The sequence below is a fragment of the Hemitrygon akajei genome, chromosome 26 (assembly GCF_048418815.1).
Source record: "Hemitrygon akajei chromosome 26, sHemAka1.3, whole genome shotgun sequence".
Taxonomy (NCBI): Eukaryota; Metazoa; Chordata; class Chondrichthyes; order Myliobatiformes; family Dasyatidae; genus Hemitrygon; species Hemitrygon akajei.
The window spans coordinates 32,353,323-32,380,040 of NC_133149.1; the positions used below are offsets into that span (position 1 = coordinate 32,353,323).

General features: G+C 39.3%; 1 protein-coding gene across 1 annotated transcript; it reads left to right on the forward strand.

Moving 5' to 3' along the window:
- Positions 1-1,340: 1,340 nt before the first annotated feature.
- rbm7 (RNA binding motif protein 7) lies at positions 1,341-25,633 on the forward strand. The gene is made up of 5 exons (XM_073029794.1): positions 1,341-1,845; positions 2,353-2,515; positions 15,618-15,705; positions 16,393-16,495; positions 23,147-25,633. Exons 1-5 carry the CDS (start codon positions 1,753-1,755, stop codon positions 23,582-23,584), a joined length of 885 nt encoding a protein of 294 aa, XP_072885895.1. The 5' UTR covers positions 1,341-1,752; the 3' UTR covers positions 23,585-25,633.
- Positions 25,634-26,718: the final 1,085 nt, after the last annotated feature.

Genomic DNA, 26,718 nt, shown 5'->3' on the forward strand with positions numbered 1-26,718 from the left:
CGCTTAGATGCTGTTTGATCTGCCTATTTCCTCCAGCAGTTTTTCTTTTGCTCCAGATTCCTCCATCTACAGTATCTTGTGTCTCTAGCAAACATGACTCTGGTACACAGACTTCCAATTGCAGAAACACCCCTCAACCATTATCCTCTGCCTTTTATCTGTGAGTACTGGTAGTTATTTTTTAAATGTACAATTATATTTAATGGAATAGTTTTCAATAAATGCAAATGCATAATTTTGTGGATGTTAAGATATCTATACCAATCAAAATCAAAGAGCTGATTAACACACAAAATGCTGGAGGAACTCAGCAGGCCAGGCAGGCAACTTTTTGGGCTGAGTCCCTTTATCAGGATGAGCTGATTATCGGCTACAGGAGGGAGAAGCTGGAGGTCCATGAGCAATCCTCATTAGGATATCATAGGTTGGAGAGGATAAGAAGCTTTAAATTCCTTGGTGTTATCATATCAGACTACCTGTCCTGGGACCAGGATATAAGCGTTTTCACAAAGAAGGCACAATAGTGCCTTTATTTTCTTTCAAGTTTGCATAGATTTGGCTGTCAGCAAAAACTTTGACAAACTTCTAAAGATACACAGTGGAGAATATCCTAACTGCAGGAAAACACCAATACCCAGGAACGGAAAGACTACAGAAAGTTGTGGATATAGCCCAGTCCATCACAGGAAAAGTCCTTCCAACCATTGAGCACATTATTGTGGAGTGCTGCGTGAGAAAGATCCCCACTATGCAGGCTCGCTACTACCATAAGACAAGCCTTGGGTCCCACATCACCAGCTTTAGGAACAGTTATTACCCTACAACCATTAGGCTCCTGAACTGGTGTGAATAACTGCTCACCACAACTCTGACATCCAGGACTCTTTACAACTCGTGTTCTCAGTACAGTATTATTTCCTTTATTTGCACTTTGTCCTCTTTTGCACATCGGTTGTTTGTCAGTCTTTGTTTATGTATAGTTGTCAGTAAATTATTTTATATTTTATTTTCTGTAAATGCCTACAAGAAAATGAATTTAACATATGTGCTTTGATAATTTGAACTAAAACATCAGCAAATGTTGGAAACAAAGTTAAGCAGTTTCGTGCGGAGAGATGCATGGTTTGAAATGCTATTCACCTGAAATACTATTTTTCTCTCTACAGATAGTCTAATTTGCATGTATAGTTACAACATTTTCTGTTCTTTCTCAAAGCATTTTAAACAGTTAGTTTATATTTATGTGTATTATATAAAATACAACACTTCTATTCCATATCAGTTTCTAAATATTGTTAAAAGTACCGTCAAAATTTTGTGGTGCAGATCCTTGATAACTATATTTTTAAAAGGTCACAAACAAGAGAAAATCTACAGATGCTGGAAATCCAATCAACACACACAAAATGCTGGGGTAACTCCCGACCAGGCAGCATCTATGGGAAAGAGTAAATAGTCGACGTTTCGGGCCGAGATCCGCCACCGATGCTGCCTGGCAAATTGCGTTACGCCAGTATTCCGTGCGTCTGTTGCTCATATTTCAAACAAAGTTTGTGGTCTGAAATCGAGGTTAATGGGGCGGAAGTGTGCACGGGGTGACGACATCAGCGGGGCGGAAGGGGCAAGGAGCCGTTTTGAAAAGGCGCCTTAATCAGACGGAGTTTAGATACCGAACGGGCAAGGAGCCGTTTTGAAAAGGCACCTTAATCAGACGGAGTTTAGGTACCGAACGGGCGTTGGACTGTAGGAGCTATGGGAGTATCGGATGATGCGAACAAGACGCTGTTCGTTGGGAACTTGGATGCGAAAGTAACAGAGGAGCTTCTGTTCGAACTGTTCCTCCAGGTGAGTGAATGAAGGAGGGTTGTGGGGGGTGGTGACGGCCTGTCGAGGCCTGTAGCTTCTCGGGCGCCCGCTTGGGTCATTCGGCTGCGTCGTCTGTTCTCCCTGAGCTTTGATACGTAGGGACGGTCTAACTCAATGTATCTTGAGGTAATTTTTTTCCCTTGCCCCTGTTTAAACTACATTATTTGGAGTATCCGCCTTTACCTTGTGCTGCGGCCGACTTACCTGATTAAATTATGACGAAACTCTCGTAAAAGTTCCCATATAATCAACAGCAGGCGTCCTGGCCGAGTTATTGTCCTGCTGGCGGTTTTTTTCCCCCCGCACTACAAGAGTTCTAAGGCAGACTTTATTCTCTGTAAATGTATTTACACAGATTTCAGCCACACGGATTTCAAACCCCATTTTAATCCGTCCGCTTCTGTTGAAGTACAATTCCGCCCCCGCAGGTGTTTTTTGAACGATCCTGTTGAGAATGTACCACTCAGATTCGTTTCTTTTTCCCAGGCTGGTCCGCTTCAGGCAGTAAAAATCCCCAAAGATAAGGATGGGAAGTCAAAGCAGTTCGCATTCGTGCATTTTAAACACGAGGAGTCGGTCCATTATGGAAAGGATTTGCTGAATGGAATCCCGCTATTTGGCAGGGCTATCAAAATTCAGTTCAGATCAGGTAAACGTCAACTTAATGGTGAATCGAAATATTTGCTTGGTGTTGGAGATGCTCAGTAAACAGTTAAAGTGGTCAACAGTGCTGCGAGAGTTAAAAGTGCATTTTTAAAGTTTTGGAACTTAATTAGCAAAATTACAGGTTTTAAGTAGGGACACAAAATCAAATGGAATTGGACAATGAGGATTGTTATTTGGAGAGCAACAGTAATGCCTGAGATAGGTAATTTTTTTTGGATGATTGAAAAGGGGCAGGAAATGAGGATCAGGAAGTGTAACTGGGAATAAAATCATTTCCTGAGGACATGTAGAATTCTTTGTGATTCAGGGGAAAATTATCTGAGCCTGGAATGCTGTAAGTCTCTAATGTTGAGAGGCTGTTCATTAAATGTTATATTCAGCTGTGTTGAAGCATTGTGGAAACTGCAGTGTAGATTATGATGATCCATTGCATGCAGCTACTGATAAAGGGATGCCTCCAGGAGGAAGGGGGAATGTAAGTAGAGCACACCTCAGATTTCCCCATATTTTCACATTTAAATCTGGAGCTTGATCTTTCTAAGATTCCAGTTGTTCAAAGTGGGAAAGATAATTTACTTCATGCATTCCCTCCTTGTGCTGTGGCATCGTCTATGTCAGCCATTCTCAATGGGGGCCCTGGCACATGTGAAGGGGTCCACCGACTGAAAATTGTGAGAAGGGGAGCCCCAAGTGTTTGAGGGCCCTGGTAATTGAACCGATGAAATACCCAAGCAGCAACCTTCATTGGAGTCAATAGTTTCCCTCCTATTTATATATCTGTCCAACACACCATTTGAATTCAGTGCACCTGAAATTCATTGCTTAAGCTTCTCCCCCACAGCCTCACTTCAGAGTCAGTCGCAAATCAGACTGCTCCGGGTCAACATAATTCAATCAAGGGTTCTCGCATCCATTATCGCCATACTTCATTCTCCGAAGATCAGTGTGTTTTGCTAGGCTTTTTGCAGGCCTAGGTGTTTTGCAGGCCTCCTCCCGCCTGCCTGGAAGCTGAGAAGAGCTCCTAAAGGGGCTGACTACTTGTTAATCTTATTGCTGTCAACTGATCTGGTTTTAAAAGTGAAACAGATTGTACTTGTATGATAATAGAAGTATTTTTAAATATAGTCTGCTTGTGTCACCAAGTTACAATACATAAAGATTTTCAAATCTCTTTGCACCATCTTGTAGAGTGCTGGTTAATTAGAATATAAATGGGTAAAATTGGTTTATTGGGGCATGTACTGAAGTACAGTGAAAAATTTGCCTTGCATTCAATTTGGAATGCAAATAGGAATTTAAATTTAAAGTGGGGGGGTTATAAGGGAGGCAGGGTTTAAGGCAAACCCTATTTTGGGCCGAAGGGCCTGTATTGTTCTATGTTCTATTCTCTCCATACAAATCAAATCATTATGTCAGTGCTTTAAGGTAGAATAAAATGCCCACCTTCAGTGCACTTTCTCTGTGCTGTAACAGTGAGGTCACAAAGGGATAACTTGGGAAACTTGTACTGGTTTTATGACAGCAGGATAGAAACTGTCCTTTGGCCTGGTACTTCCTGTTACACTGCTGGCGTTGAAGGCAGCATTGAAAGTCTGCCATCTGTGACGGTGTTCAGGGCTGCTTTCATCGTGTCAGTGGCTCGGTTTTCACTACTGTCAGTCATGCAAGTCCTGATTGGAGACTAGGAATACTGATGCACTCAGATGTAGAAGGATTCTTCGTTGCTGTTTCCGTAACAATCTTGTTTTACCAGTCAGGGTTGTTGGCCCTGAGCTGAACCCCTGAACCTGGAGGACCTGTGGACCACTCCTGTCTACCCTTTGACCTATTTAGCAAAGGTGACCCTACCAAGAGCCCTTACTCCAGCCATTGTAGCTCTTGGGGACATTGAGGCCCAACAAGGCTGGGATCCTCTTGCAGGCCTTGAGTCTGGTGGTATGTGTTTTCAGGGTTTTGTATCTTCCTCCATATGGGAGGAGGGAGAAGAATGCCAGAGGTCAGCTGGATTATTGATTAAGTTGGCTGCTTCACAGAGATGGTGAGGAGTGTAGATGGTGTCTATGAAGGGGAAGCTAGTTTCCATGATGTGCTGAGCTGTGCCCATAACTCCTTGCAGACTTGACAAAACTGTTATACTATGATGCATCTGGAACAGTCCCTTTAGCCCATGAAGCCTATACCATACACAATGTTGAATTAAACTAAATCTCTTCTACCGCCACATCATCCATATCTCTGCATATTAACTTTGTCTTTCCAAAAGCCTTTTAAATGTTGCTATTGTTTACATCACCCACTAGCTCAGGCAGCTTGTTCCACTCATTATAAAATCATATACCAACTTTACATTTCTGTTGCCTTTTAATGCGTGTATTTGATATCTCTACGCTCAGGGGAAAGGATTCTGTATGGCTACCCTATATACAGTGCCTATAAAAAGTATTTCCCCCCGGAGGTTTCCTTGTTTTACTGTTTTACAACATTGAGTCGCAGTGGATTTAATTTTGCTTTTTTTGACACTGATCAACAGAAAAAGACACTTTTGTGTCAGTGAAAACAGATCTCTACAAAGTGATCTAAATTGCAAATATAGAACACAATAATTGCTTAAGTATTCACCCCCTTCAAGTCGATAGTAGATGCACCTTTAGAAGCATAGAAAACATACAGCACAGTACAGACCCTTTGGCCCACAATGCTGTGCCAAACATGTACCTTAAAAGTTATGTAGAGTTACCCATAGCCCTCTATTTTCGAAGCTCAATGTACCTATCCAGGTGTCTCTTAAAAGATAGTAGTAGTGAGGTTGGGGATGGCATTAAACAGGAAATTAGAAATGCGTGCAATAAAGGAACAGTAGTTATAATGGGTGACTTCAATCTACATATAGATTAGGTGAACCAAATTGGTAAGGGTGCTGAGGAAGAGGATTTCTTGGAATGTATGCGGGATGGTTTTCTGAACCAACATGTTGAGGAACCAACTAGAGAGCAGGCCATTCTAGATTGGGTATTGAGCAATGAGGAAGGGTTAGTTAGCAATCTTGTTGTGCGAGGCCCCTTGGGTAAGAGTGACCATAATATGGTGGAATTCTTCATTAAGATGGAGAGTGACATAGTTAATTCAGAAACAAAGGTTCTGAACTTAAAGAAGGGTAACTTTGAAGGTATGAGACGTGAATTAGCTAAGATAGACTGGCAAATGATACTTAAAGGGTTGACGGTGGATATGCAATGGCAAGCATTTAAAGATCGCATGGATGAACTACAACAATCGTTCATCCCAGTTTGGCAAAAGAAGAAACCAGGGAAGGTAGTGCACCCGTGGCTGACAAGGGAAATTAGGGATAGTATCAAGTCCAAAGAAGAAACATATAAATTAGCAAAAAAAAGCGGCACACCTGAGGACTGGTAGAAATTCAGAGACCAGCAGAGGAGGACAAAGGGCTTAATTAGGAAAGGGAGAGAAAGCTGGCAGGAAACATAAAAACTGACTGTAAAAAGCTTTTATAGATACGTGAAAAGAAAATGATTGGTCAAGACAAATGTAGGGCCTTTACAGTCAGAAACAGGTGAATTGATCATAGGGAACAAAGACATGGCAGACCAATTGAATAACTACTTTGGTTCTGTCTTCACTAAGGAGGACATAAATAATCTTCCGGAAATAGTAAGGGACCGAGGGTCTAGTGAGATGGAGGAACTGAGGGAAATACATGTTAGTAGGGAAGTGGTGTTAGGTAAATTGAAGGGATTAAAGGCAGATAAATCCCCAGGGCCAGATGGTCTGCATCCCAGAGTGCTTAAGGAAGTAGCCCAAGAAATAGTGGATGCATTAGTGATAATTTTTCAAAACACCTTAGATTCTGGATTAGTTCCTGAGGATTGGAGGGTGGCTAATGTAACCCCACTTTTTAAAAAAGGAGAGAGAGAAAAACCGTGGAATTATAGACCGGTGAGTCTGACATCGGTGGTGGGGAAAATGCTAGAGTCGGTTATCAAAGATGTGATAACAGCACATTTGGAAAGAGGTGAAATCATCGGACAAAGTCAGCAGGGATTTGTGAAAGGAAAATCATGTCTGACGAATCTTATAGAATTTTTTGAAGATATAACTAGTAGAGTGGATAGGGGAGAGCCAGTGGATGTGGTATATCTAGATTTTCAAAAGGCTTTTGACAAGGTCCCACACAGGAGATTAGTGTGCAAACTTAAAGCACATGGTATTGATGTGGATAGAGAATTGGTTGGCAGACAGGAAGCAAAGAGTGGGAGTAAACGGGACCTTTTCAGAATGGCAGGCAGTGACAAGTGGGGTACCGCAAGGCTCAGTGCTGGGACCCCAGTTGTTTACAATATATATTAATGATTTAGACGAGGGAATTAAATGCAGCATCTCCAAGTTTGCGGATGACACGAAGCTGGGCGGCAGTGTTAGCTGTGAGGAGGATGCTAAGAGGATGCAGGGTGACTTGGATAGGTTAGGTGAGTGGGCAAATTCATGGCAGATGCAATTTAATGTGGATAAATGTGAGGTTATCCACTTTGGTTGCAAGAACAGGAAAACAGATTATTATCTGAACGGTGGCCGATTAGGAAAAGGGGAGATGCAATGAGATCTGGGTGTCATTGTACACCAGAAATGTATAAAATTCTAAAGGCATTGGACAGGCTAGATGCAGGAAGATTGTTTCCGATGTTGGGGAAGTCCAGAACGAGGGGTCACAGTTTAAGGTGTTATGTATTCAGGCAACAATAAATATATGAGTTAGGCAAGGGTTTTTATAACAAATAACACGTTTATTAAACACTGAAAACAAACCCCCCAAAAGTAAACAAACACTAACGTAACCAGAAATCAGCTGCTGTGCGGCAGCTTAAACAGTTCTTAAAGCATGAAGCTTACAGTCCTTAAAGCGATGTTGCAAGGACAGTTCTTTAAAGTAGTATTGCCAAAAGTTCAAAAATGCTCACCGTCCATTTAAAGGAGAGACTTTTTAAGACGATTTAAATTCTCTTTCATGTCGTTTTTCTTCAGTCCCCGAAGTCAAACTCTTTTCCCACGAAGAATTTACGAAATGTAACAGCTTAAAGGCACTGACCTTTCCTTTATCACACTGTCCTCAATCTTTTCTGCTATCCCGCAGAGAGTAACACGAGAACAGTCAACGAATTCCTTCCGAATAAGGATCAAACAAAGGTCGAACCCGTTTCACTGTTGAAATCGATTCTCCTCGCTCTTTAACTCCCGAACTCCGATCTTCACTCTCCACTGATTCTCAACTAGCAGTATTGTAAAGAAACTGCTGGCAATGACCTTTTAAACTTTAGGCATTAGATAAAACTTCATCTTTCAACTAAACTGCGTCATCACATTAAATCACGCAGTGGCATGAAGTCAACATGGCAAATCCAGCCACGAACTGCCCCTCCTCACAGGGAGGGGTCCTCCTTTTATACCCTGTGAAAAAAAAACTGTCACATGACCTCTACTGGCGGGGAAATGACGTCACTCCACCATCACAAGACCATTACCTCAAGTCCAGTATAACTTCAACCCCAGTCACGTGACAAGGGTACCACTGTCACGAGTACGTAACACCTCCCTCCAAAAAAAAACATTTTTGGTCTGACAAGAACAAAAATTTTAAAAATTATTTACAAGAAAAACAAATGTATAAATTTTATAACATACACAATATACAATACCATCATATAGCAGCTTACAACTCACAATACAGTAGGAGTGTTACAATTTAAAAAAAACCACTCCTTAAAAAAAATAATTACATTGTACATTCAACATCGAGATAGACAATCAGCAACCACATTATCTTTACCTTTAATATGAGTTATCACAATATTGTACTCTTGTAACATCAAACTCCAATTTAATAATCTTTTGTTTTTCATCTTACTCAGAAAAACTAACGGATTATGATCAGTGTAAACAATAAGTGGTTTTTGAGTTGTACCAACATATACCTCAAAATATTCTAAAGCTAAAACAAGAGATAACAATTCCTTCTCTATTGTCGAATAGTTTCTTTGATGCTTATTAAATTTCTTAGAAAAGTAAGCTACTGAATGATCAACCTCATCACCCTCATTCCTTTGCATTAATACTGCTCCCGCAGCCTCATCACTAGCATCTACAGCTAATGAAAAAGGTTTTTCAAAGTCAGGTGCCTTAAGCACAGGTTGTTGACATATCTTTGTTTTCAGTTTTTCAAATGCTTCTTGACAAGGCACTGTCCACACAAACTTCACATTCTTCTGCAAAAGGTTAGTTAATGAAAGGGCAACATTAGCAAAATGCTTACAAAATTTTTGATAATATCCTACCATTCCCAAGAATCTTCTGAGAGTTTTTTTCCCCGTTGGAGTGGGAATCTCTAAAATTGCCCGAACTTTTGTCTGAACAGGAGCTACGTTACCTTGACCCACAACATAACCAAGGTAAGTCACAGTGGCATGTCCAAATTCACTCTTAGCTAAATTAATAGTTAAGTTAGCTTTTGAAAGCCTTTCAAACAATTCCTCCACCGCAATTATGTGTGCTTCCCAAGTATCATTTCCTGTCACTAAATCATCAATATAAGCATCAGTATCTTTCAATCCCTGAATCACAGAGTTAATCATCCTCTGGAAAGTACCTGGGGCATTCTTCATCCCAAATGGAAGAACATTATACTCGTATAACCCAGATGGAGTTACAAATGCAGAAATCTCTCTACCTCTGTCCGTTAATGGAACACACCAATACCCTTTCAATAAATCAATCTTTGTAAGGAACTTTGCTTTTCCAACTTTATCTACACAATCATCTACTCTAGGAATTGGATATGCATCTGTTTTCGTTACAGCATTCACCTTCCTATAGTCCGTACAAAACCTAATACTACCATCAGGTTTTGGCACCATAACACATGGCGAACTCCAATTCGAGTTAGAATGTCTAATAATATCATTCTGTAACATGTATTCAATTTCTTTCTCAGCAAGTTCACATTTTTCCATGTTCATCCTATATGGATGTTGTTTAATAGGTTTGGCATCTCCAACATCTACATCATGTGAAGCTATAGTAGTCCTTCTCGGAACATCTGGAAACAAATCCTTATACTTAAAAATCAATTCCTTCATCTGTTGTTGCTGCTCTAGCTGTAAATGTGCTAATTTCTCATCCATATTTTCCAGAATGGTCGAATTAGGTAACCTAACAGAAACAATGTTGGATTTAGAATGAATGTCAGATGAATCATCTATCATGTTCCCAGTTAAATCAAACTCATTCTCACTAACCACAACAATCACAGTATCTGATTGTTTCCCAAAATATGGTTTAATCATATTTATATGGCAAAGTTGTGTTGACCTTCTACGATCTGGAGTTTTTATTACGTAATCCACATCATTGATTCTAGACACAATTTCATAAGGACCATGAAATCTAGCTTGTAAAGGATTTGTCTGCACTGGGAAAAGAACCAACACCTTATCTCCAGGCTTAAACATCCTCATCCTAGCTTCTTTATCATACCAAGTTTTCATTGTCTCCTGAGCCAACTTTAAATTTTCCTTGGCTAAGCTACAAGCTTTATGTAACCTGTCCTTAAATTTCAAAACATAGTCCAACAAATTAGTGTGTACTTCCTTACTAATCCACTGTTCTTTTAATAAAGCTAAAGGTCCTCTAACTCTATGCCCAAACACAAGTTCAAATGGACTAAAACCTAAAGATTCCTGTACCGATTCCCTTACTGCAAATAAAAGTAAGTTTATACCCTCATCCCAGTCACTTTCATTTTCCACACAATATGTCCTAATCATATTCTTGAGGGTAGAATGAAACCTCTCCAAGGCACCTTGCGATTCCGGATGGTATGCAGACGAAGTGATTTGCTTAGCTCCCAATTTATAAACTATCTGTTGAAACAATCCAGACATAAAATTACTGCCTTGATCAGTTTGTATTTCCTTAGGTAATCCAAAATAAGTAAAGAATTTTATAAGAGCCTTTGTCACAGTTTTAGCTTTTATATTCCTAAGTGGTACTGCCTCTGGAAACCTAGATGAAGTACACATGATAGTCAACAAATACTGATAACCAGTTTTTGTCTTTGGTAATGGACCAACACAATCTACAATAACTTTAGAAAACGGTTCACCAAATGCTGGAATAGGTTGTAATGGAGCTACTGGTGTAACTTGATTTGGTTTACCCACAATTTGACAAGTATGACACATTTTACAAAACATCACCACATCTTTTCTTAGACCAGGCCAGTAAAAATGCTTTAAAATCTTGTCCACAGTTTTCCTTACCCCTTGATGTCCACCTAAAGGCACACTATGAGCTAAAGTCAAAATCTCATTTCGATAAACTTTCGGGACAACTACCTGGTAAACAACATTCCATTCCTCACTTGCAGGAATTGTAGGTGACCTCCACTTCCTCATCAACACTCCTTTTTCCAAGTAATATCCTACTGGCACCTTCTCAATTTCACTATCTAGTAAAGCTTGTTCCCTTAATTTTATAATCTCAGGGTCCCTATTCTGCTCTGCTATCATCTCCTTCCGAGACAGAGATAAATCTTCATAGACTTACTCCAAGAATCTTGTTCAAACAACGAAGGTAAGAAAGTCTCTGACACATCCTCAAAACTCGAATCCTGAGTTGAACAGTCATGAGTAACAACCTCATTCTGCGCATCAATCTTTTTAGCCATAGCTCTAGTCGCAACACAGGAAGAATCTGTGTTAGAATTCATCTCTGGTTCCTCTGACTCCATTATTAAATGCACTTCAGGAAAAACTTGTCCACCTGCCAAATCATTACCTAACAATAAAGAAATACCCTTCACAGGTAAGCTATGCTGTAATCCTACTTTAACAAATCCTGTAACTAACCCTGATTTTAAATTTACTTTATGTAAATGTACAGGCATAAAATCACTCCCAACACCTCTTGTATAATTTACCTCACCAGTATCAGACTCTTCATTAAACTTCAACACACTGTCTAACGTCAGCGATTGAGAAGCTCCGGTATCCCTAAGGATTTTTATTGGCACCAGAGTAGATCCTTCTTTCAAGGATACAAACCCTTCAGTTATAAAATGATCATATCCCTTTCTAACTTGGTCAGACTCTAACAAAGCCTCATTTGTGTTTATCAAACCCTGTAATTTTACAGGTGCTTCAGTATGTTGCACACAAGCATCTGGAACTGCTTCCTTCTCTTTCTTTTTCAATCTGGAACAGTTAGCTATTACATGGCCAAGTTACTTACAATAGTTACAAATAAGACCAAACTGTCTTTCCTTCACAGGTTTTCCTCCCTCCTTACCTTTCTCATTAACATCTGATTTAATTTCTGATTTACCTTGAGTCTCCATGTTATTTTTCCTCTTAAAAATTCTGCCCTGAGGAAATTTATTCTTGTGGATTAAAACATACTCATCAGCTAATCTAGCACAGTCCTGCAATTCAACAGGAATGCTTCTTTTAAATTCCTCCAGTAAAACCAGCTGCCTCAATGTATCATAGTTCCCATTTACATTTTTAGAAGAAACCCATCTCTCAAAACACACAGCTTTATCATAGGCAAATTCCACATAAGTCTTTTCCACAGACTTTTTCAAACTTCTAAATCTTTCTCTATACGCTTCTGGGACTAATTCGTACGCTTTTAGAATATGCATTTTCATAATATAATCAAGTGCTTGCGCAGCAGTTAAAGCTGTGTAAACTTGTTGTGCTTTGCCTTTAATTACACTCTGTAACAACACTGACCATTTATCTCTTGGCCACTCTGACATCTGAGCAATAGTTTCAAAATGTTGAAAATATCTTTCCACTTCTGTTTCACTAAATGGAGGGACTAATTTAATTTCTTGACTAGCAACAAACGGCTTTTTAGAACCAGAAGACTGATTCCCAGACCTTAATTCCTCCATTGCATAATCAAACTCCCTCTTCTTTTGAACAGCTTCTAACTTACAACGCTCCAATTCTGCTTTACTTTGTTCCAACCTCATTTGTTCGATTTGCAACTGCATCTCTATATTTCTTATTGGAAACGACTCTAAAATCGATTCATCAAAAACACCCGAATCCACATAGTATGACGCGATTTTCCTCTGTATTACAGCCTTTGATGTAGTCTGCAAAATACCTTTAAGTTGCAATTTACTAGCTATCTCAGTCACCTCAGGTTTTTTTGCCTTCGCTAACAATGCCGCGCCTGGCGAAACCAGAAACTCATCAATATTCATCGTTGCCGAATACCACTCACAAGCCAATCAAACAAAAGAATCGAGTATTCCCCCGTTACCAAAACACCGACTCAAAATTCAACAAGCATCTAAACTCAAAAGATCCAATCCCGAACGCAGCCCCCATATTTATGTTACGTATTCAGGCAACAATAAATATGAGTTAGGCAAGGGTTTTTATAACAAATAACACGTTTATTAAACACTGAAAACAAACCCCCCAAAAGTAAACAAACACTAACGTAACCGGAAATCAGCTGCTGTGCGGCAGCTTAAACAGTTCTTAAAGCATGAAGCTTACAGTCCTTAAAGCGATGTTGCAAGGACAGTTCTTTAAAGTAGTATTGCCAAAAGTTCAAAAATGCTCACCGTCCATTTAAAGGAGAGACTTTTTAAGACGATTTAAATTCTCTTTCATGTCGTTTTTCTTCAGTCCCCGAAGTCAAACTCTTTTCCCACGAAGAATTTACGAAATGTAACAGCTTAAAGGCACTGACCTTTCCTTTATCACACTGTCCTCAATCTTTTCTGCTATCCCGCAGAGAGTAACACGAGAACAGTCAACGAATTCCTTCCGAATAAGGATCAAACAAAGGTCGAACCTGTTTCACTGTTGAAATCGATTCTCCTCGCTCTTTAACTCCCGAACTCCGATCTTCACTCTCCACTGATTCTCAACTAGCAGTATTGTAAAGAAACTGCTGGCAATGACCTTTTAAACTTTAGGCATTAGATAAAACTTCATCTTTCAACTAAACTGCGTCATCACATTAAATCACGCAGTGGCATGAAGTCAACATGGCAAATCCAGCCACGAACTGCCCCTCCTCACAGGGAGGGGTCCTCCTTTTATACCCTGTTTATAAAAAAAAAATAATCAAGTCCAGTATAACTTCAACCCCAGTCACGTGACAAGGGTACCACTGTCACGTGTCACGAGTACTAACAAAGGATAAAGGGGAAGCCTTTTGGGACCGAGATGAGGAAAAACTTCTTCACACAGAGAGTGGTGAATCTGTGGAATTCTCTGCCACAGGAAACAGTTGAGGCCGGTTCATTGGCTATATTTAAGAGGAAGTTAGATATGGCCCTTGTGGCTAAAGGGATCGGGGGTATGGCGAGAAAGCAGGTACAGGGTTCTGAGTTGGATGATCAGCCATGATCATACTGAATGGCAGTGCAGGCTCGAAGGGTGGAATGGCCTACTCCTGCACCTATTTGCTATGTTTCTATAATATCATACCTGCCTCCATCACCGTTGCCGGCAGCCCATTCCGCGCACTCACAACTTTTTTTTAAAAGAAAAAAACACTCGCTAACTTACTCCTGACATCTCCTCTGTACCTACTTCCAAGCACCTTAAAACTGTGCCCTCATGTTAACCATTTCAGCCCTGGGGAAAGTCTCTGACTATCCACACGATCAATGCCTCTCATCATCTTATATACCTCTATCAGGTCACTTCTCATCCTCCGCCGCTCCAAGGAAAAAAGGGCGAGTTCACTCAACCTATACATAAGGCATGCTCCCCAATCCAAGCAACATCCTTGTAAATCTCCTCTGCACCCTTTTGAGAGTTTCCATATTCTCCACAGCTTTGGCAGCAATTACAAACTTAAGTCTATGTGGATGAGTCTCTATGTCAGCTTTGCGCATCTGGACACTGCAATTTTCCCCCATTCTTTACAAAACTGCTCAAGCTCTGTCAGATTGCATGGGGACCGTGAGTGAACAACCCTTTTCAAGTCCAGCCACGCATTCTCAATTGAGTTGCAGTCTGGACTCTGACTTGGCCACTTCAGGACATTAACTTTGTTGTTTTTAAGCCATTCCTGTGTAGCTTTGGCTTTGTTTTGGGTCATTGTCTTGCTGGAAAATAAATCTTCTCCCAAGTTGCAGTTCACTTGCAGACTGCATCAGGGTTTCCTTGTGTTTTGCTGCATTCATTTCACCCCCTCCATTCACGAGCCTTCCAGGGCCTGCTGCAGTGAAGCATCTGATGATATACAGTGTTTGGCTTGCACCAGACAGCACTTGATCTGATGGCAAAAAAAACTCAATTTTGGTTTCATCAGAGCCTCGAACCTTCCAGCTGACTTCAGTGTCTCCCACATGCCTTCTGGCAAACTCTAGCCGAGATTTCATGTGAGTTTTTTTTCAACAGTGGCTTTCTCTTTGCCACTCTCCCATAAAGCTGTGACTGGAGATGCACTTGGACAGCAATCTCTCCCATCTCAGACATTGAAGCTTGTAACTCCTCCAGAGTTATCATGGGTCATTTGGTGGCCTTTTGCAATAGTTCCCTTCTTGCACGGACACTCAGTTTTGGAGGACTGCCTGCTCCAGGCAGATTTACGTCTGTGCCATATTTTTCCGTTTCTTGATTGACTTAATTGTACTCCAAGGGATATTTAGTGACATGTAAATTTTCTTGTATCCATCTCCTGGCTTGTACTTTTCAATAACCTTTTTGTGGAGTTGCTTGGAGTGTTCTTTTGACTTCATGGTGTAATTTTTGCCAGGATACTGACCAGAATTGGACCTTCCAGACACGTGCTGCTGGAGCACCAGTAGACCCGAAAGACAGTTCTCTGATTTTTTTTGATTTCTAGCTGAAGTGAAGATGCTACTTCTGTTTATAGAAAAGAGTGCATTGATTTAAAAAAAATAGAAACGACCATGTGCTGTTTCTGCACAGGAAAACAAATTGTGGTAGTTTTAAATGTGTAAAGCAGGAATGTTAAATTTGCATTGTTTATACTTGAAATGGAAATTTGTCAACAAACCTTTGTTCCCTTCATAGGTAGTTCTCATGAATCTCGGGAAGGCCTGTCTCAGAATTCAACTGCTTCTCTGAGTCCCTACCAGACTAACCAGTTCAATAACAATAGGTAAAAACTTTGATAATTATTTTGATTTTTAAAATTTTAGTCTGCATGTTACTACTTTTTTAAAATTGCAAGACCAGCCAATTTCAGTATGTTGGTTCTGTGACTTAAATGTTGTCAGAAATAAGATTATTGAATAGTCATGGTTTCAGATCTAAAATTCAAAATAAATTACAGAAGTTTTTGTCAATGATTTTTTAAATTTGTCCAAATTACATAACTAGTTACTGTATAGGACAAGTCTGTTCCCTGCATTGGACTTGGAGTGGGGTTCAGTTAGGAGTTAGAAACTGATTCTAAATTTTATATCAGTGATTTGGTCACAGAACTCATTAAATACAAAGTTTCATCCTCCACCATTCATGTATGGTCTTGTCAGGAAATACGTTGTGTATTTTGGACTGTTCATTTTCAATGTAAAATGGGCTCTGTTTCTGACTTGATCATTTACTTGTGTAAGGCCTTTTGCTTTGCATTTGTTAAGGAGATGCAAGGAATGCTTTTGGTTCAAAACAAAAACTAGTTGCACTCGGCAGAGAAGGAACTATTTGAATGTGGTTGTGGAATTCAGTTCACCAATCATTGTTGTGTTGGTCTGGTTTGACTTCAACAGCTTTGAGATGCCTGCTACTTTTTATTCCATATTCATATTTTCCCTTTCTCTATTCCTCCCATTCTAACTTCTAACAGGTTGGATCGGTCAGCAGATAATAGAGGACCTCAGATGTTTGCAACTCCGCAATTGGTTCAGAGGTCATTTTCTACACCTGATAATCTTCAAAGACAGGTCATGGTAAGAGAAGTGGGTGTTTATGGCAAAAGTATGTTTTCATCCTAAGTTTCTTGGAATAAATTTTCATTTATAGAAAATTTTTAACATTTTTAAAATTAGAGACGAGGGTGGCATAGTGCCTTGAGGAATTGAAGTGGTGGGTAATAGATGGTAGAGATGAGAGCAAGAGTTCTGTCTTGATGACAGAACATCCTTGTCTGTATCAGCGGGACTGTGGTAGAGATGGGTAACCACTAAGTCCTGGCTATGAACACTACCAATGATTTGCCCTTATTCAACTATGCAGCCACTAACACCAAGAAAGCACAACAGTGCCTTACTTCCTCGGAAGATTAAGATAATTTGGTATGTCTTTCATGACTTTTACCAATTTTTATAGATGTACCTTTTAAAAGCATCTTATCTGGATCCATCCGTTTGGTTTGGTGACTTTTTTTCTGCCTAAGACTGAAAGAAATTGCAGTTATGAATGCAGCAGCTCATCCAGCCTTCCCTGCGTTGACTGCCAATGATTCCTGTTGCCTCTGACAAGGTAGCCAAGATATTCAAGGGCCCTTTCAATTCCATTCTCTTTTCTCATCCCTTCCATTGGCCAGAAGATGCAGAAGCTTGAGAACACATACCACCAAACTCAGACAGGTTCTATATGACAGTTGTCAGACTTTTGAACTGACCTCTTGTATGTGAAAATATGAACTCTTGATATTTCTGTTGAGGCCATTTCTCTATCTGTGCTGCACTTTCTTTGTAACTCCCAACACTTTTCTGTATACCCTGTTGTGGGCTATGTACAACTCCTCTTCTACATTAGCCTGTCTGACTCTCAATTCAGCAATTATCCATTTCTGACCATTTTACAGGCACTGCACATGTTAAGTACCGCTCACACCACCATAAGTTCATTTGATACAACTCTCATTGGCAACAATGAGGAAGAAGCAACTTCTCATGTTCTCAACTCCTGTTCCCAGATTTATTAGTCTACTTATTTACTTTATGTTAATTACTTTATTGTCACCAAACAATTGATACTAGAGCGTACAATCATCACAGTGATATTTGATTCTGTGCTTCGGGCTCCCTGAAGTACAAATCCAAGTAAATATAATAAAAATTTAAATTATAAATCAAAATTAGAAAATAGAAAAGGGAAAGTAAGGTAGTGCAAGTCAGGTCCGGATATTTGGAAGGTACGGCCCAGATCCGGGTCAAGATCCGTTTAGTCTTATCACAGTTGGAAAGAAGCTGTTCCCAAATCTGGCCGTACGAATCTTCAAGCTCCTGAACCTTTTCCCGGAGGGAAGAGGGACAAAAGGTGTGTTGGCTGGGTGGGTCGTGTCTTTGATTATCCTGGCAGCAATGCTCCGACAGCGTGCTTTGTAAAGTGAGTCCAAGGATGGAAGATTGGTTTGTGTGATGTGCTGGGCTATGTATACGATCTTCTGCAGCTTCTTCTGGTCTTGGACAGGACAATTTCCATACCAGGTTGTGATGCACCCTAGAGGAATGCTTTCTACGGTGCATCTATAAAAATTGGTGAGGGCTTTAGGGGACAGGCCAAATTTCTTCAGCTTTCTCAGGAAGTAAAGGCGCTAAATTATTACTACTAAATTTGCACAGTTTGTCTTTTTTCTTGCACATTGGTTGCTTGTCAGTATTTGTGTGTAGTTTCTCGTTGATTCTATTGCATTTTCTTTGTTGTACTGTGAATGCCTGCCAGAGAATGACTCTCAGTTGTATATGGTGACGTATGTGTGCTTTGATAATAATTTTGAACTCTGGTGTGTGAAAGAAACATAGTGCAGGGAAATGATTTAGGAAACTTGCCGCTATATATACAGCGGCATGCAGAAGTTTGGGCACCCCTGGTCAAAATTTCTGTTACTGTGAATAGCTAAGTGAGAAAAAGATGAACTGATTTCCAAAAGGCATAAAGTTAAAGATGACACATTCTTACTGTAGGTATTTTTAGTATTTCTCGATTAACTTTCTGTTCCCTTTTGGGACTCTGCTTTTTAAAATATTTTTTGAAATTATTTAGTAGATGTTTTGCTGTTCGATTTTTTTTTTTGAAGGGAATTACAGTTCTTTTTTACATTTTAAGATGTTGTCCTGCTTTCTTCTTCCCATAAGACCTTATTTTCCTGCTGCATTATTTTCAATTGTTTATGCGTGAAAATAATCAACAACATGAACTGGTGCTTGTTTTCTCTTTTTTTCTGAAATGCTAGTATCTTAGTACTCTGTTCCATGATTTAACCTTTTCTAATAAAAAATAGTAGTTTTTTTTCTTGCTTTGATAATTTTTGTCCTTTTTTTGGATTATGGGTAGCTTTTTAAAAACTTTTATCTTTTGGGTTGCCATCAGGAGAGATGAGGGTAGAATTAGCTTTAGCTTATCTCTTGGCCAATCTCTGGCTTTTTTTCTCGGTCTTTTTGGGTGGGGGGAGGGGGTTTCTTTCTTTTTAGACTAGATTTTTTCACTTGGGCTAATTCGAAACTACTAAAATGTCCGATATGTCGTAACTTCCGGTTCCTCTTTGAACCTTTTTTCCTCTTCCGAGTTCCTGAGTTTGTATTCTGGTTAACCCTTTACGTACCACATTACTGGTTTTATTATGATGGATAAGCTTATTAATTTTGTTTCGTGGAATACAAACGATTTAAACCATCCGATTAAACGGAAAAAAATTTTCAAGGTATTCTGCAGAATGAGTGCCCATATTATTTTTTCACAAGAAACTTGTGAGGAAAGAGGATAATCAGCGTTTTTTTCCCCAGGTTTTGGAAAGGCCAACAATAACATTCGAATTCCCAGGCTAAAGTAAAAGGTGTTTCTATTTTTATAGATTGTCTATTTCATTTGTTCATTACGAAACAATTTCGGATTCGAATGGTAGATTTTTGGTAATTACTGGCCTACTCTGTAATAAAACAAGTGGTTATGGTTAATGGTTATGCTCTGATTATTGATTATCCTGAATTTTTAAACACTTATTCATACCCCTTCCTAATTTAAATGACTATATGTTGATAGTGGGAGGAGATAATTCTATTTTAACTTCATTGTCTACTGGACTTGTTTCCAAAATGCATCAGGCTTGTTTAAATGCTCCTTTGAACCTTTTGAATAGAACATTTTGGCCGCAATGAGCAAAGGTATGTTTGGAGAAAAAAGGGTGCAGAATTTCATGTAAAGAACCCCTCTCCAACTGTTAAGTACGGGGGTGGATCAATCATGCTTTGGGCTTGTGTTGCAGCCAATGGCATGGGGAACATTTCACTGGTAGAGGGAAGAATGAATTCAATTAAATACCAGCAAATTCTGGAAGCAAACATCACACCATCTGTTTTTTTTTTTAAAAAAAGCCAAAGATGAAAAGAGGATGGCTTCTGCAACAGGATAATGATCCTAAGCACATTTCAAAATCCACAATGGACTACCTCAAGAGGCACAAGCTGAAGGTTTTGCCATGGCATTCACAGTCCCCCGACCTAAATATCATTGAGAATCTGTGGATAGACCTCAAAAGAGCAGTGCATGCAAGACAGCCTAAGAATCTCACAGAACTAGAAGCCTTTTGCAAGGAAGAATGGGCGAAAATCCCCCAGACAAGAATTGAAAGACTCTTAGCTGGCTACAGAAAGCATTTACAAGCTGTGATACTTGCCAAAGGGGGTGTTACTAAGTATTGACCATGCAGGGTGCCCAAACTTTTGCTTCAGGCCTTTTTTTTTGTTACTTCGAAACTGTAAAAGATGGAAATAAAAGTTTTCTTGCTTAAAATAGTAAAGAAAATAGTAAAGAGTCCTTGAAAGTGAGTTCATAGATTGTGGGAAGATTATAGTGATGGGGCAAGTGAAGTTGAATGAAGTTATCCATTCTGGTTCAAGAACCTATTCTTTCAGGGGTAATTGGAAGGGCCGAGATGGCCTGTTTCCGTGCTGTAATTGTTATATGGTTATGGTTATAACTTCCTAAACTTGGTGAGTCCTGAGGTTCTTGTTTTTTCCTCCTGGTGGCAGCAGTGAGAAGAGAGCATGCCCAGGGTTGTGGGGATCCCTGATAATGGATGCAGTTTTCCTACAACAGTGTTTCACGTAGATGTGCTCAATGGTGAGGAGGGCTTTACCCATGATGGATTGGGTTGTATCCACTACATTTTTGTAGAATTTTCCATTCAAGGCCATTGGTGTTTCCATATGAGGTCGTGATGCTAGCAGTCCTTATACTCTATACCACACCTCTATAGAAGTTTGTCAAAACTTTAGACATCATGTTAAATCTTCGCAAACTCATCAGGAGTTAAAGGTACTGCCATAATTGCACTTGCATGATGGGCCCAGGACATGTCCTCTGATTTGGGGTATTATGCCTTTCATTTTCTAAAATGGAGTTGATTTGAATGGATTGTTAGACGTGTTACTGCCTCTCAATATTTTGGTTGATCTTTCAGTTTTCCCACTATTTAAGTTTTCTTCCTATTGTCTTCCATACCCATGTCTATTCTTTATTTACACTTTCTTCTCTGATAAAAATCTTTTTATTAATTAATTATCTGGATGAGGAAGTAGAAGGGTGGATTGGTAAGCTTGCTGATGACCCAAAAGTTGGGGGTGTTGTGATGGTGTGGAGGGTTGTCAGAGGTTATAGTGGGACATCAATAGGATGGAGAACTGGGTTGAGAAGTGGCAGATGGAGTTAAATCCAGATAAGTGTGAGGTGGTTCATTTTACATGGAAACATACAAAACCTTCAGCCCACAAAGCTGTGCCAACCATGTCCTTATCTGAGAAATTACCTAGGCTTACCCACAGCCCTCTATTTTTCTAAGCTCCATGTACCTATCCAGGAGTTTCTTAAAAGACCCTATTGTATCCGCCTCCACCACAGTCGCCAGCAGCCCATTCCACGCACTCACCACTCTCTGCGTTTTTTTTTAAAAACTTGCCACTGATATCTCTGTACCTACTTACAAGCACCTTAAAACTGTGCCCCCTCATGCTAGCCATTTCAGCCCTGTGAAAAAGCCTCTGACTATCCACATGATTAGTGCCTCTCATCATCTTGTACACCTCTATCAGGTCATTTTGGTAGGTCATACTTGAAGACAGAATATAATATTAATGGTAAGACGGCAGTGTGGAGGATCAGCAAGATCTTGGGGTTCATGTCCATAGGACAGTTGAAGCTGCCGCGCAGGTTGACAGTGTTGTTAAGGAGTATGGTGTGTGATGGCCTTCAACTGTGGGGGTGAGTTCTAAAGCTGTGAGGTAATGTTAGAGCTATATAAGACCATAGTTCGACCCCACTTGGACTACTGTGCTCAATTCTGGTCACCTCACTACAGGAAGGATGTGGAAGCCATAGAAAGGGTGCAGAGGAGATTTACAAGGATATTGCCTGAATTGGGGAGCATGCCTTATGAGAATAGGTTGAGTGAACTTGGCCTTTTCTCCTTGGAGCGATGGAGGATGAGAGGTGACCTGATTGAGGTGTATATGATGATGAGAGGCACTGATTGTGTGGATAGTCAGAGGCTTTTCCCCAGGACTGAAATGGCTAATACAAGGGGGCATAGTATTAAGGTGCTTGGAAGTAGGTACAAGGGGGATATCAGAGGTAAGTTTTTCACACGGAGAGTGGTGGGTGCATGGAATGTGATTGTGGTAGAGGCAGATACAATGAGGTCTTTTAAGAGACTTTTGGATTAGGTACATGAAGCTTAGAAAAGTAGAGGGCTGTGTGGTAGGGAAATTCGAGTCAGTTTCTAGAGTTGGTTACGTGGTCAGCACAATATTGTGGGCTGAACAGCCTATATAATGTGTTGTATATTTCTATGTTCTGATGAAATGTTCTATCTTGATACTACCTTGATGCTCTTCTGTGTGGATCTGTCTGGATGGCATGCAAAACAATAACTTTTCACAGTATCTCAGTATATGAGACAATAACAATATTGTCTCATATTGTTCCTTATTCGGATTGCTATTTGAAATAGAAAAGTTTGGGGAAAGGTATTTAAAATGGTTGCAAGTGGGAGATAAAATATCTGGTTATGTTCCATTTCAGATCTTTTAATAGTAATGAGTTTTGTGAGCAGGATAAATGGTTTTTATTGGCCCTGCTATGACTGAGATGCTAAAACAATTTGTTTTCAATTTAATGATTTTGATACACAATTAACCAGTGTTGTCATTTGCTGCTTGTGCCCAGTAAGTAATGAATTAACTTTATCGATGTATGCTTAAGTTGGGATAGTTCCTTTTCCCCTATTTTGCTGGGATTCTATATTTGGAATAATGTTGTGACAAAAGACTTCTTTTCCCCCCCTTTGTTCGTGTCTTGGTTTTACCAGTTAACTTCATTGCTACTCTTCCTCCAGCGTGTTGGATTTTGTTTTTGATATCAGTTTCCTTTTGGATTTTAAGTTTGAATTCATTGTTCTTTGTCTTTAAGCACATTACTATTTGGTGATAAGAAAACTTGATTTCTCTCTTGCTTTTTTAAATTCCATTTAGATTAAATGTCTTGCCAATTCACCTGTCAGTGGAATGGATTTCAATTTCTTTAGATTGGTTGAAGACCTGCTTTATTGTCTCTTAATGTTGGATGTTGCATATTTTAAACTGTTTTGATTTTGCTTTCAGGTAAGCAATATGTGGCGGGAGCATGCAAGGGGAGGGCAGCAGAATTACAATCCTTCATTGCAACACCCAAGCACCAACAACCGTTCCACACTGCAAACACCAAGTCGAGGAACGCCTTCTCACCTGCAAATGTCATCTCAGAATTTTGGCAACTCTGCGCAGCCATGGTCATCCAGTGCAAGTTTGCATACTATGAGGCATTCAGAAAAGCCATCTGGCACCCAAAGGCAACAATCATATAGTTCCTATCAGTCAGACAACGGTCATTACAGCCGAGATCCTTGCTTCAAGGATCATACTCCAGACTGGCACTACAGGGGAAACCGTGAGTCTGACTACCAACAAGACCAAGCCTCTCATCACAGCAGAAATTGGGAGCATGAGTACAAGGCTAAGAGAGAGTACCCCAAAGGTGTAAGACGTCGAAGCAATTGGTAATAAACTGGCATTGTGGTAGTTAACCTTGATTCATTCCCCCTCCCATTAGAATTTGACAAAATTGTTTTTTTTAAGAAAATAAAATTATTTTTCTCCATGTGCAAATTGTGATGCCTGTACAAAAGTTAAAATGAGTTTTTGTCTATATTAGTCATTACCCTGTAATGTTCATATGATTAAGTTCCTTTATTTATATTAATATTCATTTTCTATTAGTACCCGTCTTTGCCTCAGTAGTACTTGTAAGTTTCCCGTGTTCAGCACGGTTTTTTTTCCGATGAGTAGGAAGGAGTTGTGTAAGAATTGCCTGATTTCCACTCTCATTAGGCAGTGCTTGATATGCCCCTATTGGGATTTCCAAATTTCCATTTTTTTCAAAGAAAGTACGTACAACATCAAATAACTTGTGTATAATTTGGATCTTGCTCATATTGCATGTGACTAGAAACTTGATAGTGATGCAAATGCAGTAGTTTTCAGTACAAATGTAAAGAATAGCACTGTATTTTTATATTGATTGTATAAATCAACATTGTGCTCTTCCATTTTACCTTATAATATTTCTGAGTAGCAGTGCCCAATTGAGAATCTTGAATGAATCGGGTGCTCATGTTGTCTCCTGTCACTCAGGATGTCACTCTTCTTCCAATGTATGGGTATTGTTTTAAAATGGGGGTTCCCAGCTTTTTTTGAAACAAGTATGAGGTTTTTAAGCTGTGGATCACTACTATTAACCATGGAGTCTGTGGACCCCAGCTTGGGAACTGCTGTTTTAAGTGAAGTGAAGCTTTTATTGCTTGTAGTGCACATAAGAGCTTCCAGCCATTTGAATTGATTTCCAACGTATTATTAATTTACTAATTTCAAAGGGTTTGCGCACAGTAGCATGACCAGTACTTGATGGATTAGAACCTAACATGCTGCTGTCATTCTGCAAAAAAAAAACTTATTTTAAAAAGTAAATTAAGAAAAACACATCTGCGTATTTGGCTGAGAAGGACCTTATTTTAAAGGATCAGCCCTTGAGTGTGAACAACCTAATTATTTAACGATCAACAAGTGAAGACTTGTAAACAAGTTTAAACAATTTAAATTTAAACAAGTTTGTCTTTGTCAGTTGTTTTACGGTGGCAGGTAGCTTGTTCCTAAATAGAATCTAGAATTTGGGAGACAAGTAACAGCTAAATTTATCTTGTCCTGTTTCAAAACTTGATAGTTAACATCACGTAGTTACTGTGTGACATTGCTTCCTGTACTTAAGGAAGGCAATGGAATAACACCTGTTCTTGGATTGTTGTTTCTGTTTTCCTTCCAAGTTGCTTAATTTTCCAATATGTATTGAGATAAATGGGGGCTGTTTAATCTCCCTTTACTACCTTGAAAAGTAGTTGTTTAGAGTAGGAATGTGGAGAGTGCAGGTAAATTAATAATTACTAGGCATATTTCCTATTCAATATTTTTAAACACTATCTAGTTACATGTTTTGAGTCTTTTTCCTCTAAAACTAAGCTCTCCTAACTGAAATTTGTTTTGTACCAATTTTTAGGTGCATATGAGCAACAGATTTGTATTTTTGGTGTTATAGTCTTTTATAACTTAAACAAAACAATTCTTTTGAAAAAATTTTAAAGTCTCCTCTTGGGAAAGGGGAAAATACAGAACATGTGATTTTTCAAAAGGACTAGAAATGTTTCCAGTGAAGTGTTGGCTGTTTTACCGTTTAAAGCAATGTTTTTGTAAAAATAAAATGCACAAAAATATGCATATTTAATTGTTCTAATTTTTCTTTTCATTGATGTGTGATGGTGACCTATGGAAGAGACTGGAATAAGAACCAAGAATTTTTAAGTACTAAATACTTGTACCTGTTTAAAATGAGTTACCTGTTGTACAATTTTATTCTCATTTTAAATGTGCAATATTTTAGAATGTTTTGTGTGGTCTGATTTAGTTCTGGAACTTTGGTATATCTTTTTACACTTGATGACAATATGCAGTAATGTCAATTGCCATTGTTAATATACCAGATAAAGCTATATTCAAAATCTATTTTCTGTTTCAGTTTGTTATCTCACAATCTGTTAGTGTAAATTTCAAATAAGTTTTTGGGCTGAACATATAGTTGAAGTTTAATATCTAGGGAATAAGGTCTTACAGAAAACTTGTTCCAAGGGGTTTGCATTATCTGGTTCACCATTTTCAGTAGTATAGATTCATAATTTAATTAAAGACTAAGTTTATCAAATCAATTTGTGGATGGTGAAGTCATACAGAGGGGTATTGAATTTCAGTGCATTATCCAACCACATTTTGCTCAAAAGTAGTCATAGTTTTCTTTAAAATGCTGCATAGTCAGTAACTGCAACATCCAGTTACATTTATAAATATGTACTGGTAGCTGCTGAAATGAGTGTTATAACCACGCAAGCCTGTGCTAAATCTACCAATCTGCAGATCCATTGTTGAAAGGGTGCAAAGACTTGAAAGGAGCAGTGTAAAGTCAATTTCTCCTTGCCTGCCCTCTGTTGCTCCTCCCCTTCCTGTTTTTATATAGTCTTCTAACACTGTCCTATCAGATTCCCCTTCTCCAGCTCTTTATCTCTTTCACCAATTGCCTTCTGAGCTCTTTATTTTATCTCCCCCCTTCTCTTGGTCTCACCTATCACCTTGTACTTCTACCTCCCCTCCCCCACTTACTTTCTCTAACTTCTCATCTTTTTTTCCAGTCTTAATGAAGGCTCTTGGCCCGAAACATCAACTGTTTATTCATTTCCATAGCTGCTGCCTGACTTGCTGAGTTCCTCCAGTATTTTGTGTGTGTGTGTGTGTGTGTGTGTGTTGCTTGGGTTTCCAGCATCTACAGATTTTCTCATCTTAGTGCTCAATTTCTTAAAAGTGGGGAAAATAGTAAATTCAGAGCAGACAGTCTGCTGGCATATCAGCCATTTAAGGACTGAAAGTGCCCGCTCTTGGAAGTATTTCAAATGTGGATATAGGTTCTTTGAGAAATATTAAATTGGATCAACTTATACAGGCTCGAGCTTTTGTCTGGTAATTAAAACTTCTGACCACTGTTTTGCTTGTAGACAGTTTTTCAGGAATAACAAAATTGCTGTAGTTTGAATTTGTGTACA

Excerpts from the sequence above, each read along its gene's own strand:
- rbm7 (XM_073029794.1), top strand. The coding sequence starts at position 1,753 with ATGGGAGTATCGGATGATGCGAACAAGACGCTGTTCGTTGGGAACTTG. Across the intron at positions 15,706-16,392 it reads AACCAGTTCAATAACAATAG|GTTGGATCGGTCAGCAGATA; the intron begins GTAAAAACTTTG and ends AACTTCTAACAG. Across the intron at positions 16,496-23,146 it reads ATCTTCAAAGACAGGTCATG|GTAAGCAATATGTGGCGGGA; the intron begins GTAAGAGAAGTG and ends TTTTGCTTTCAG.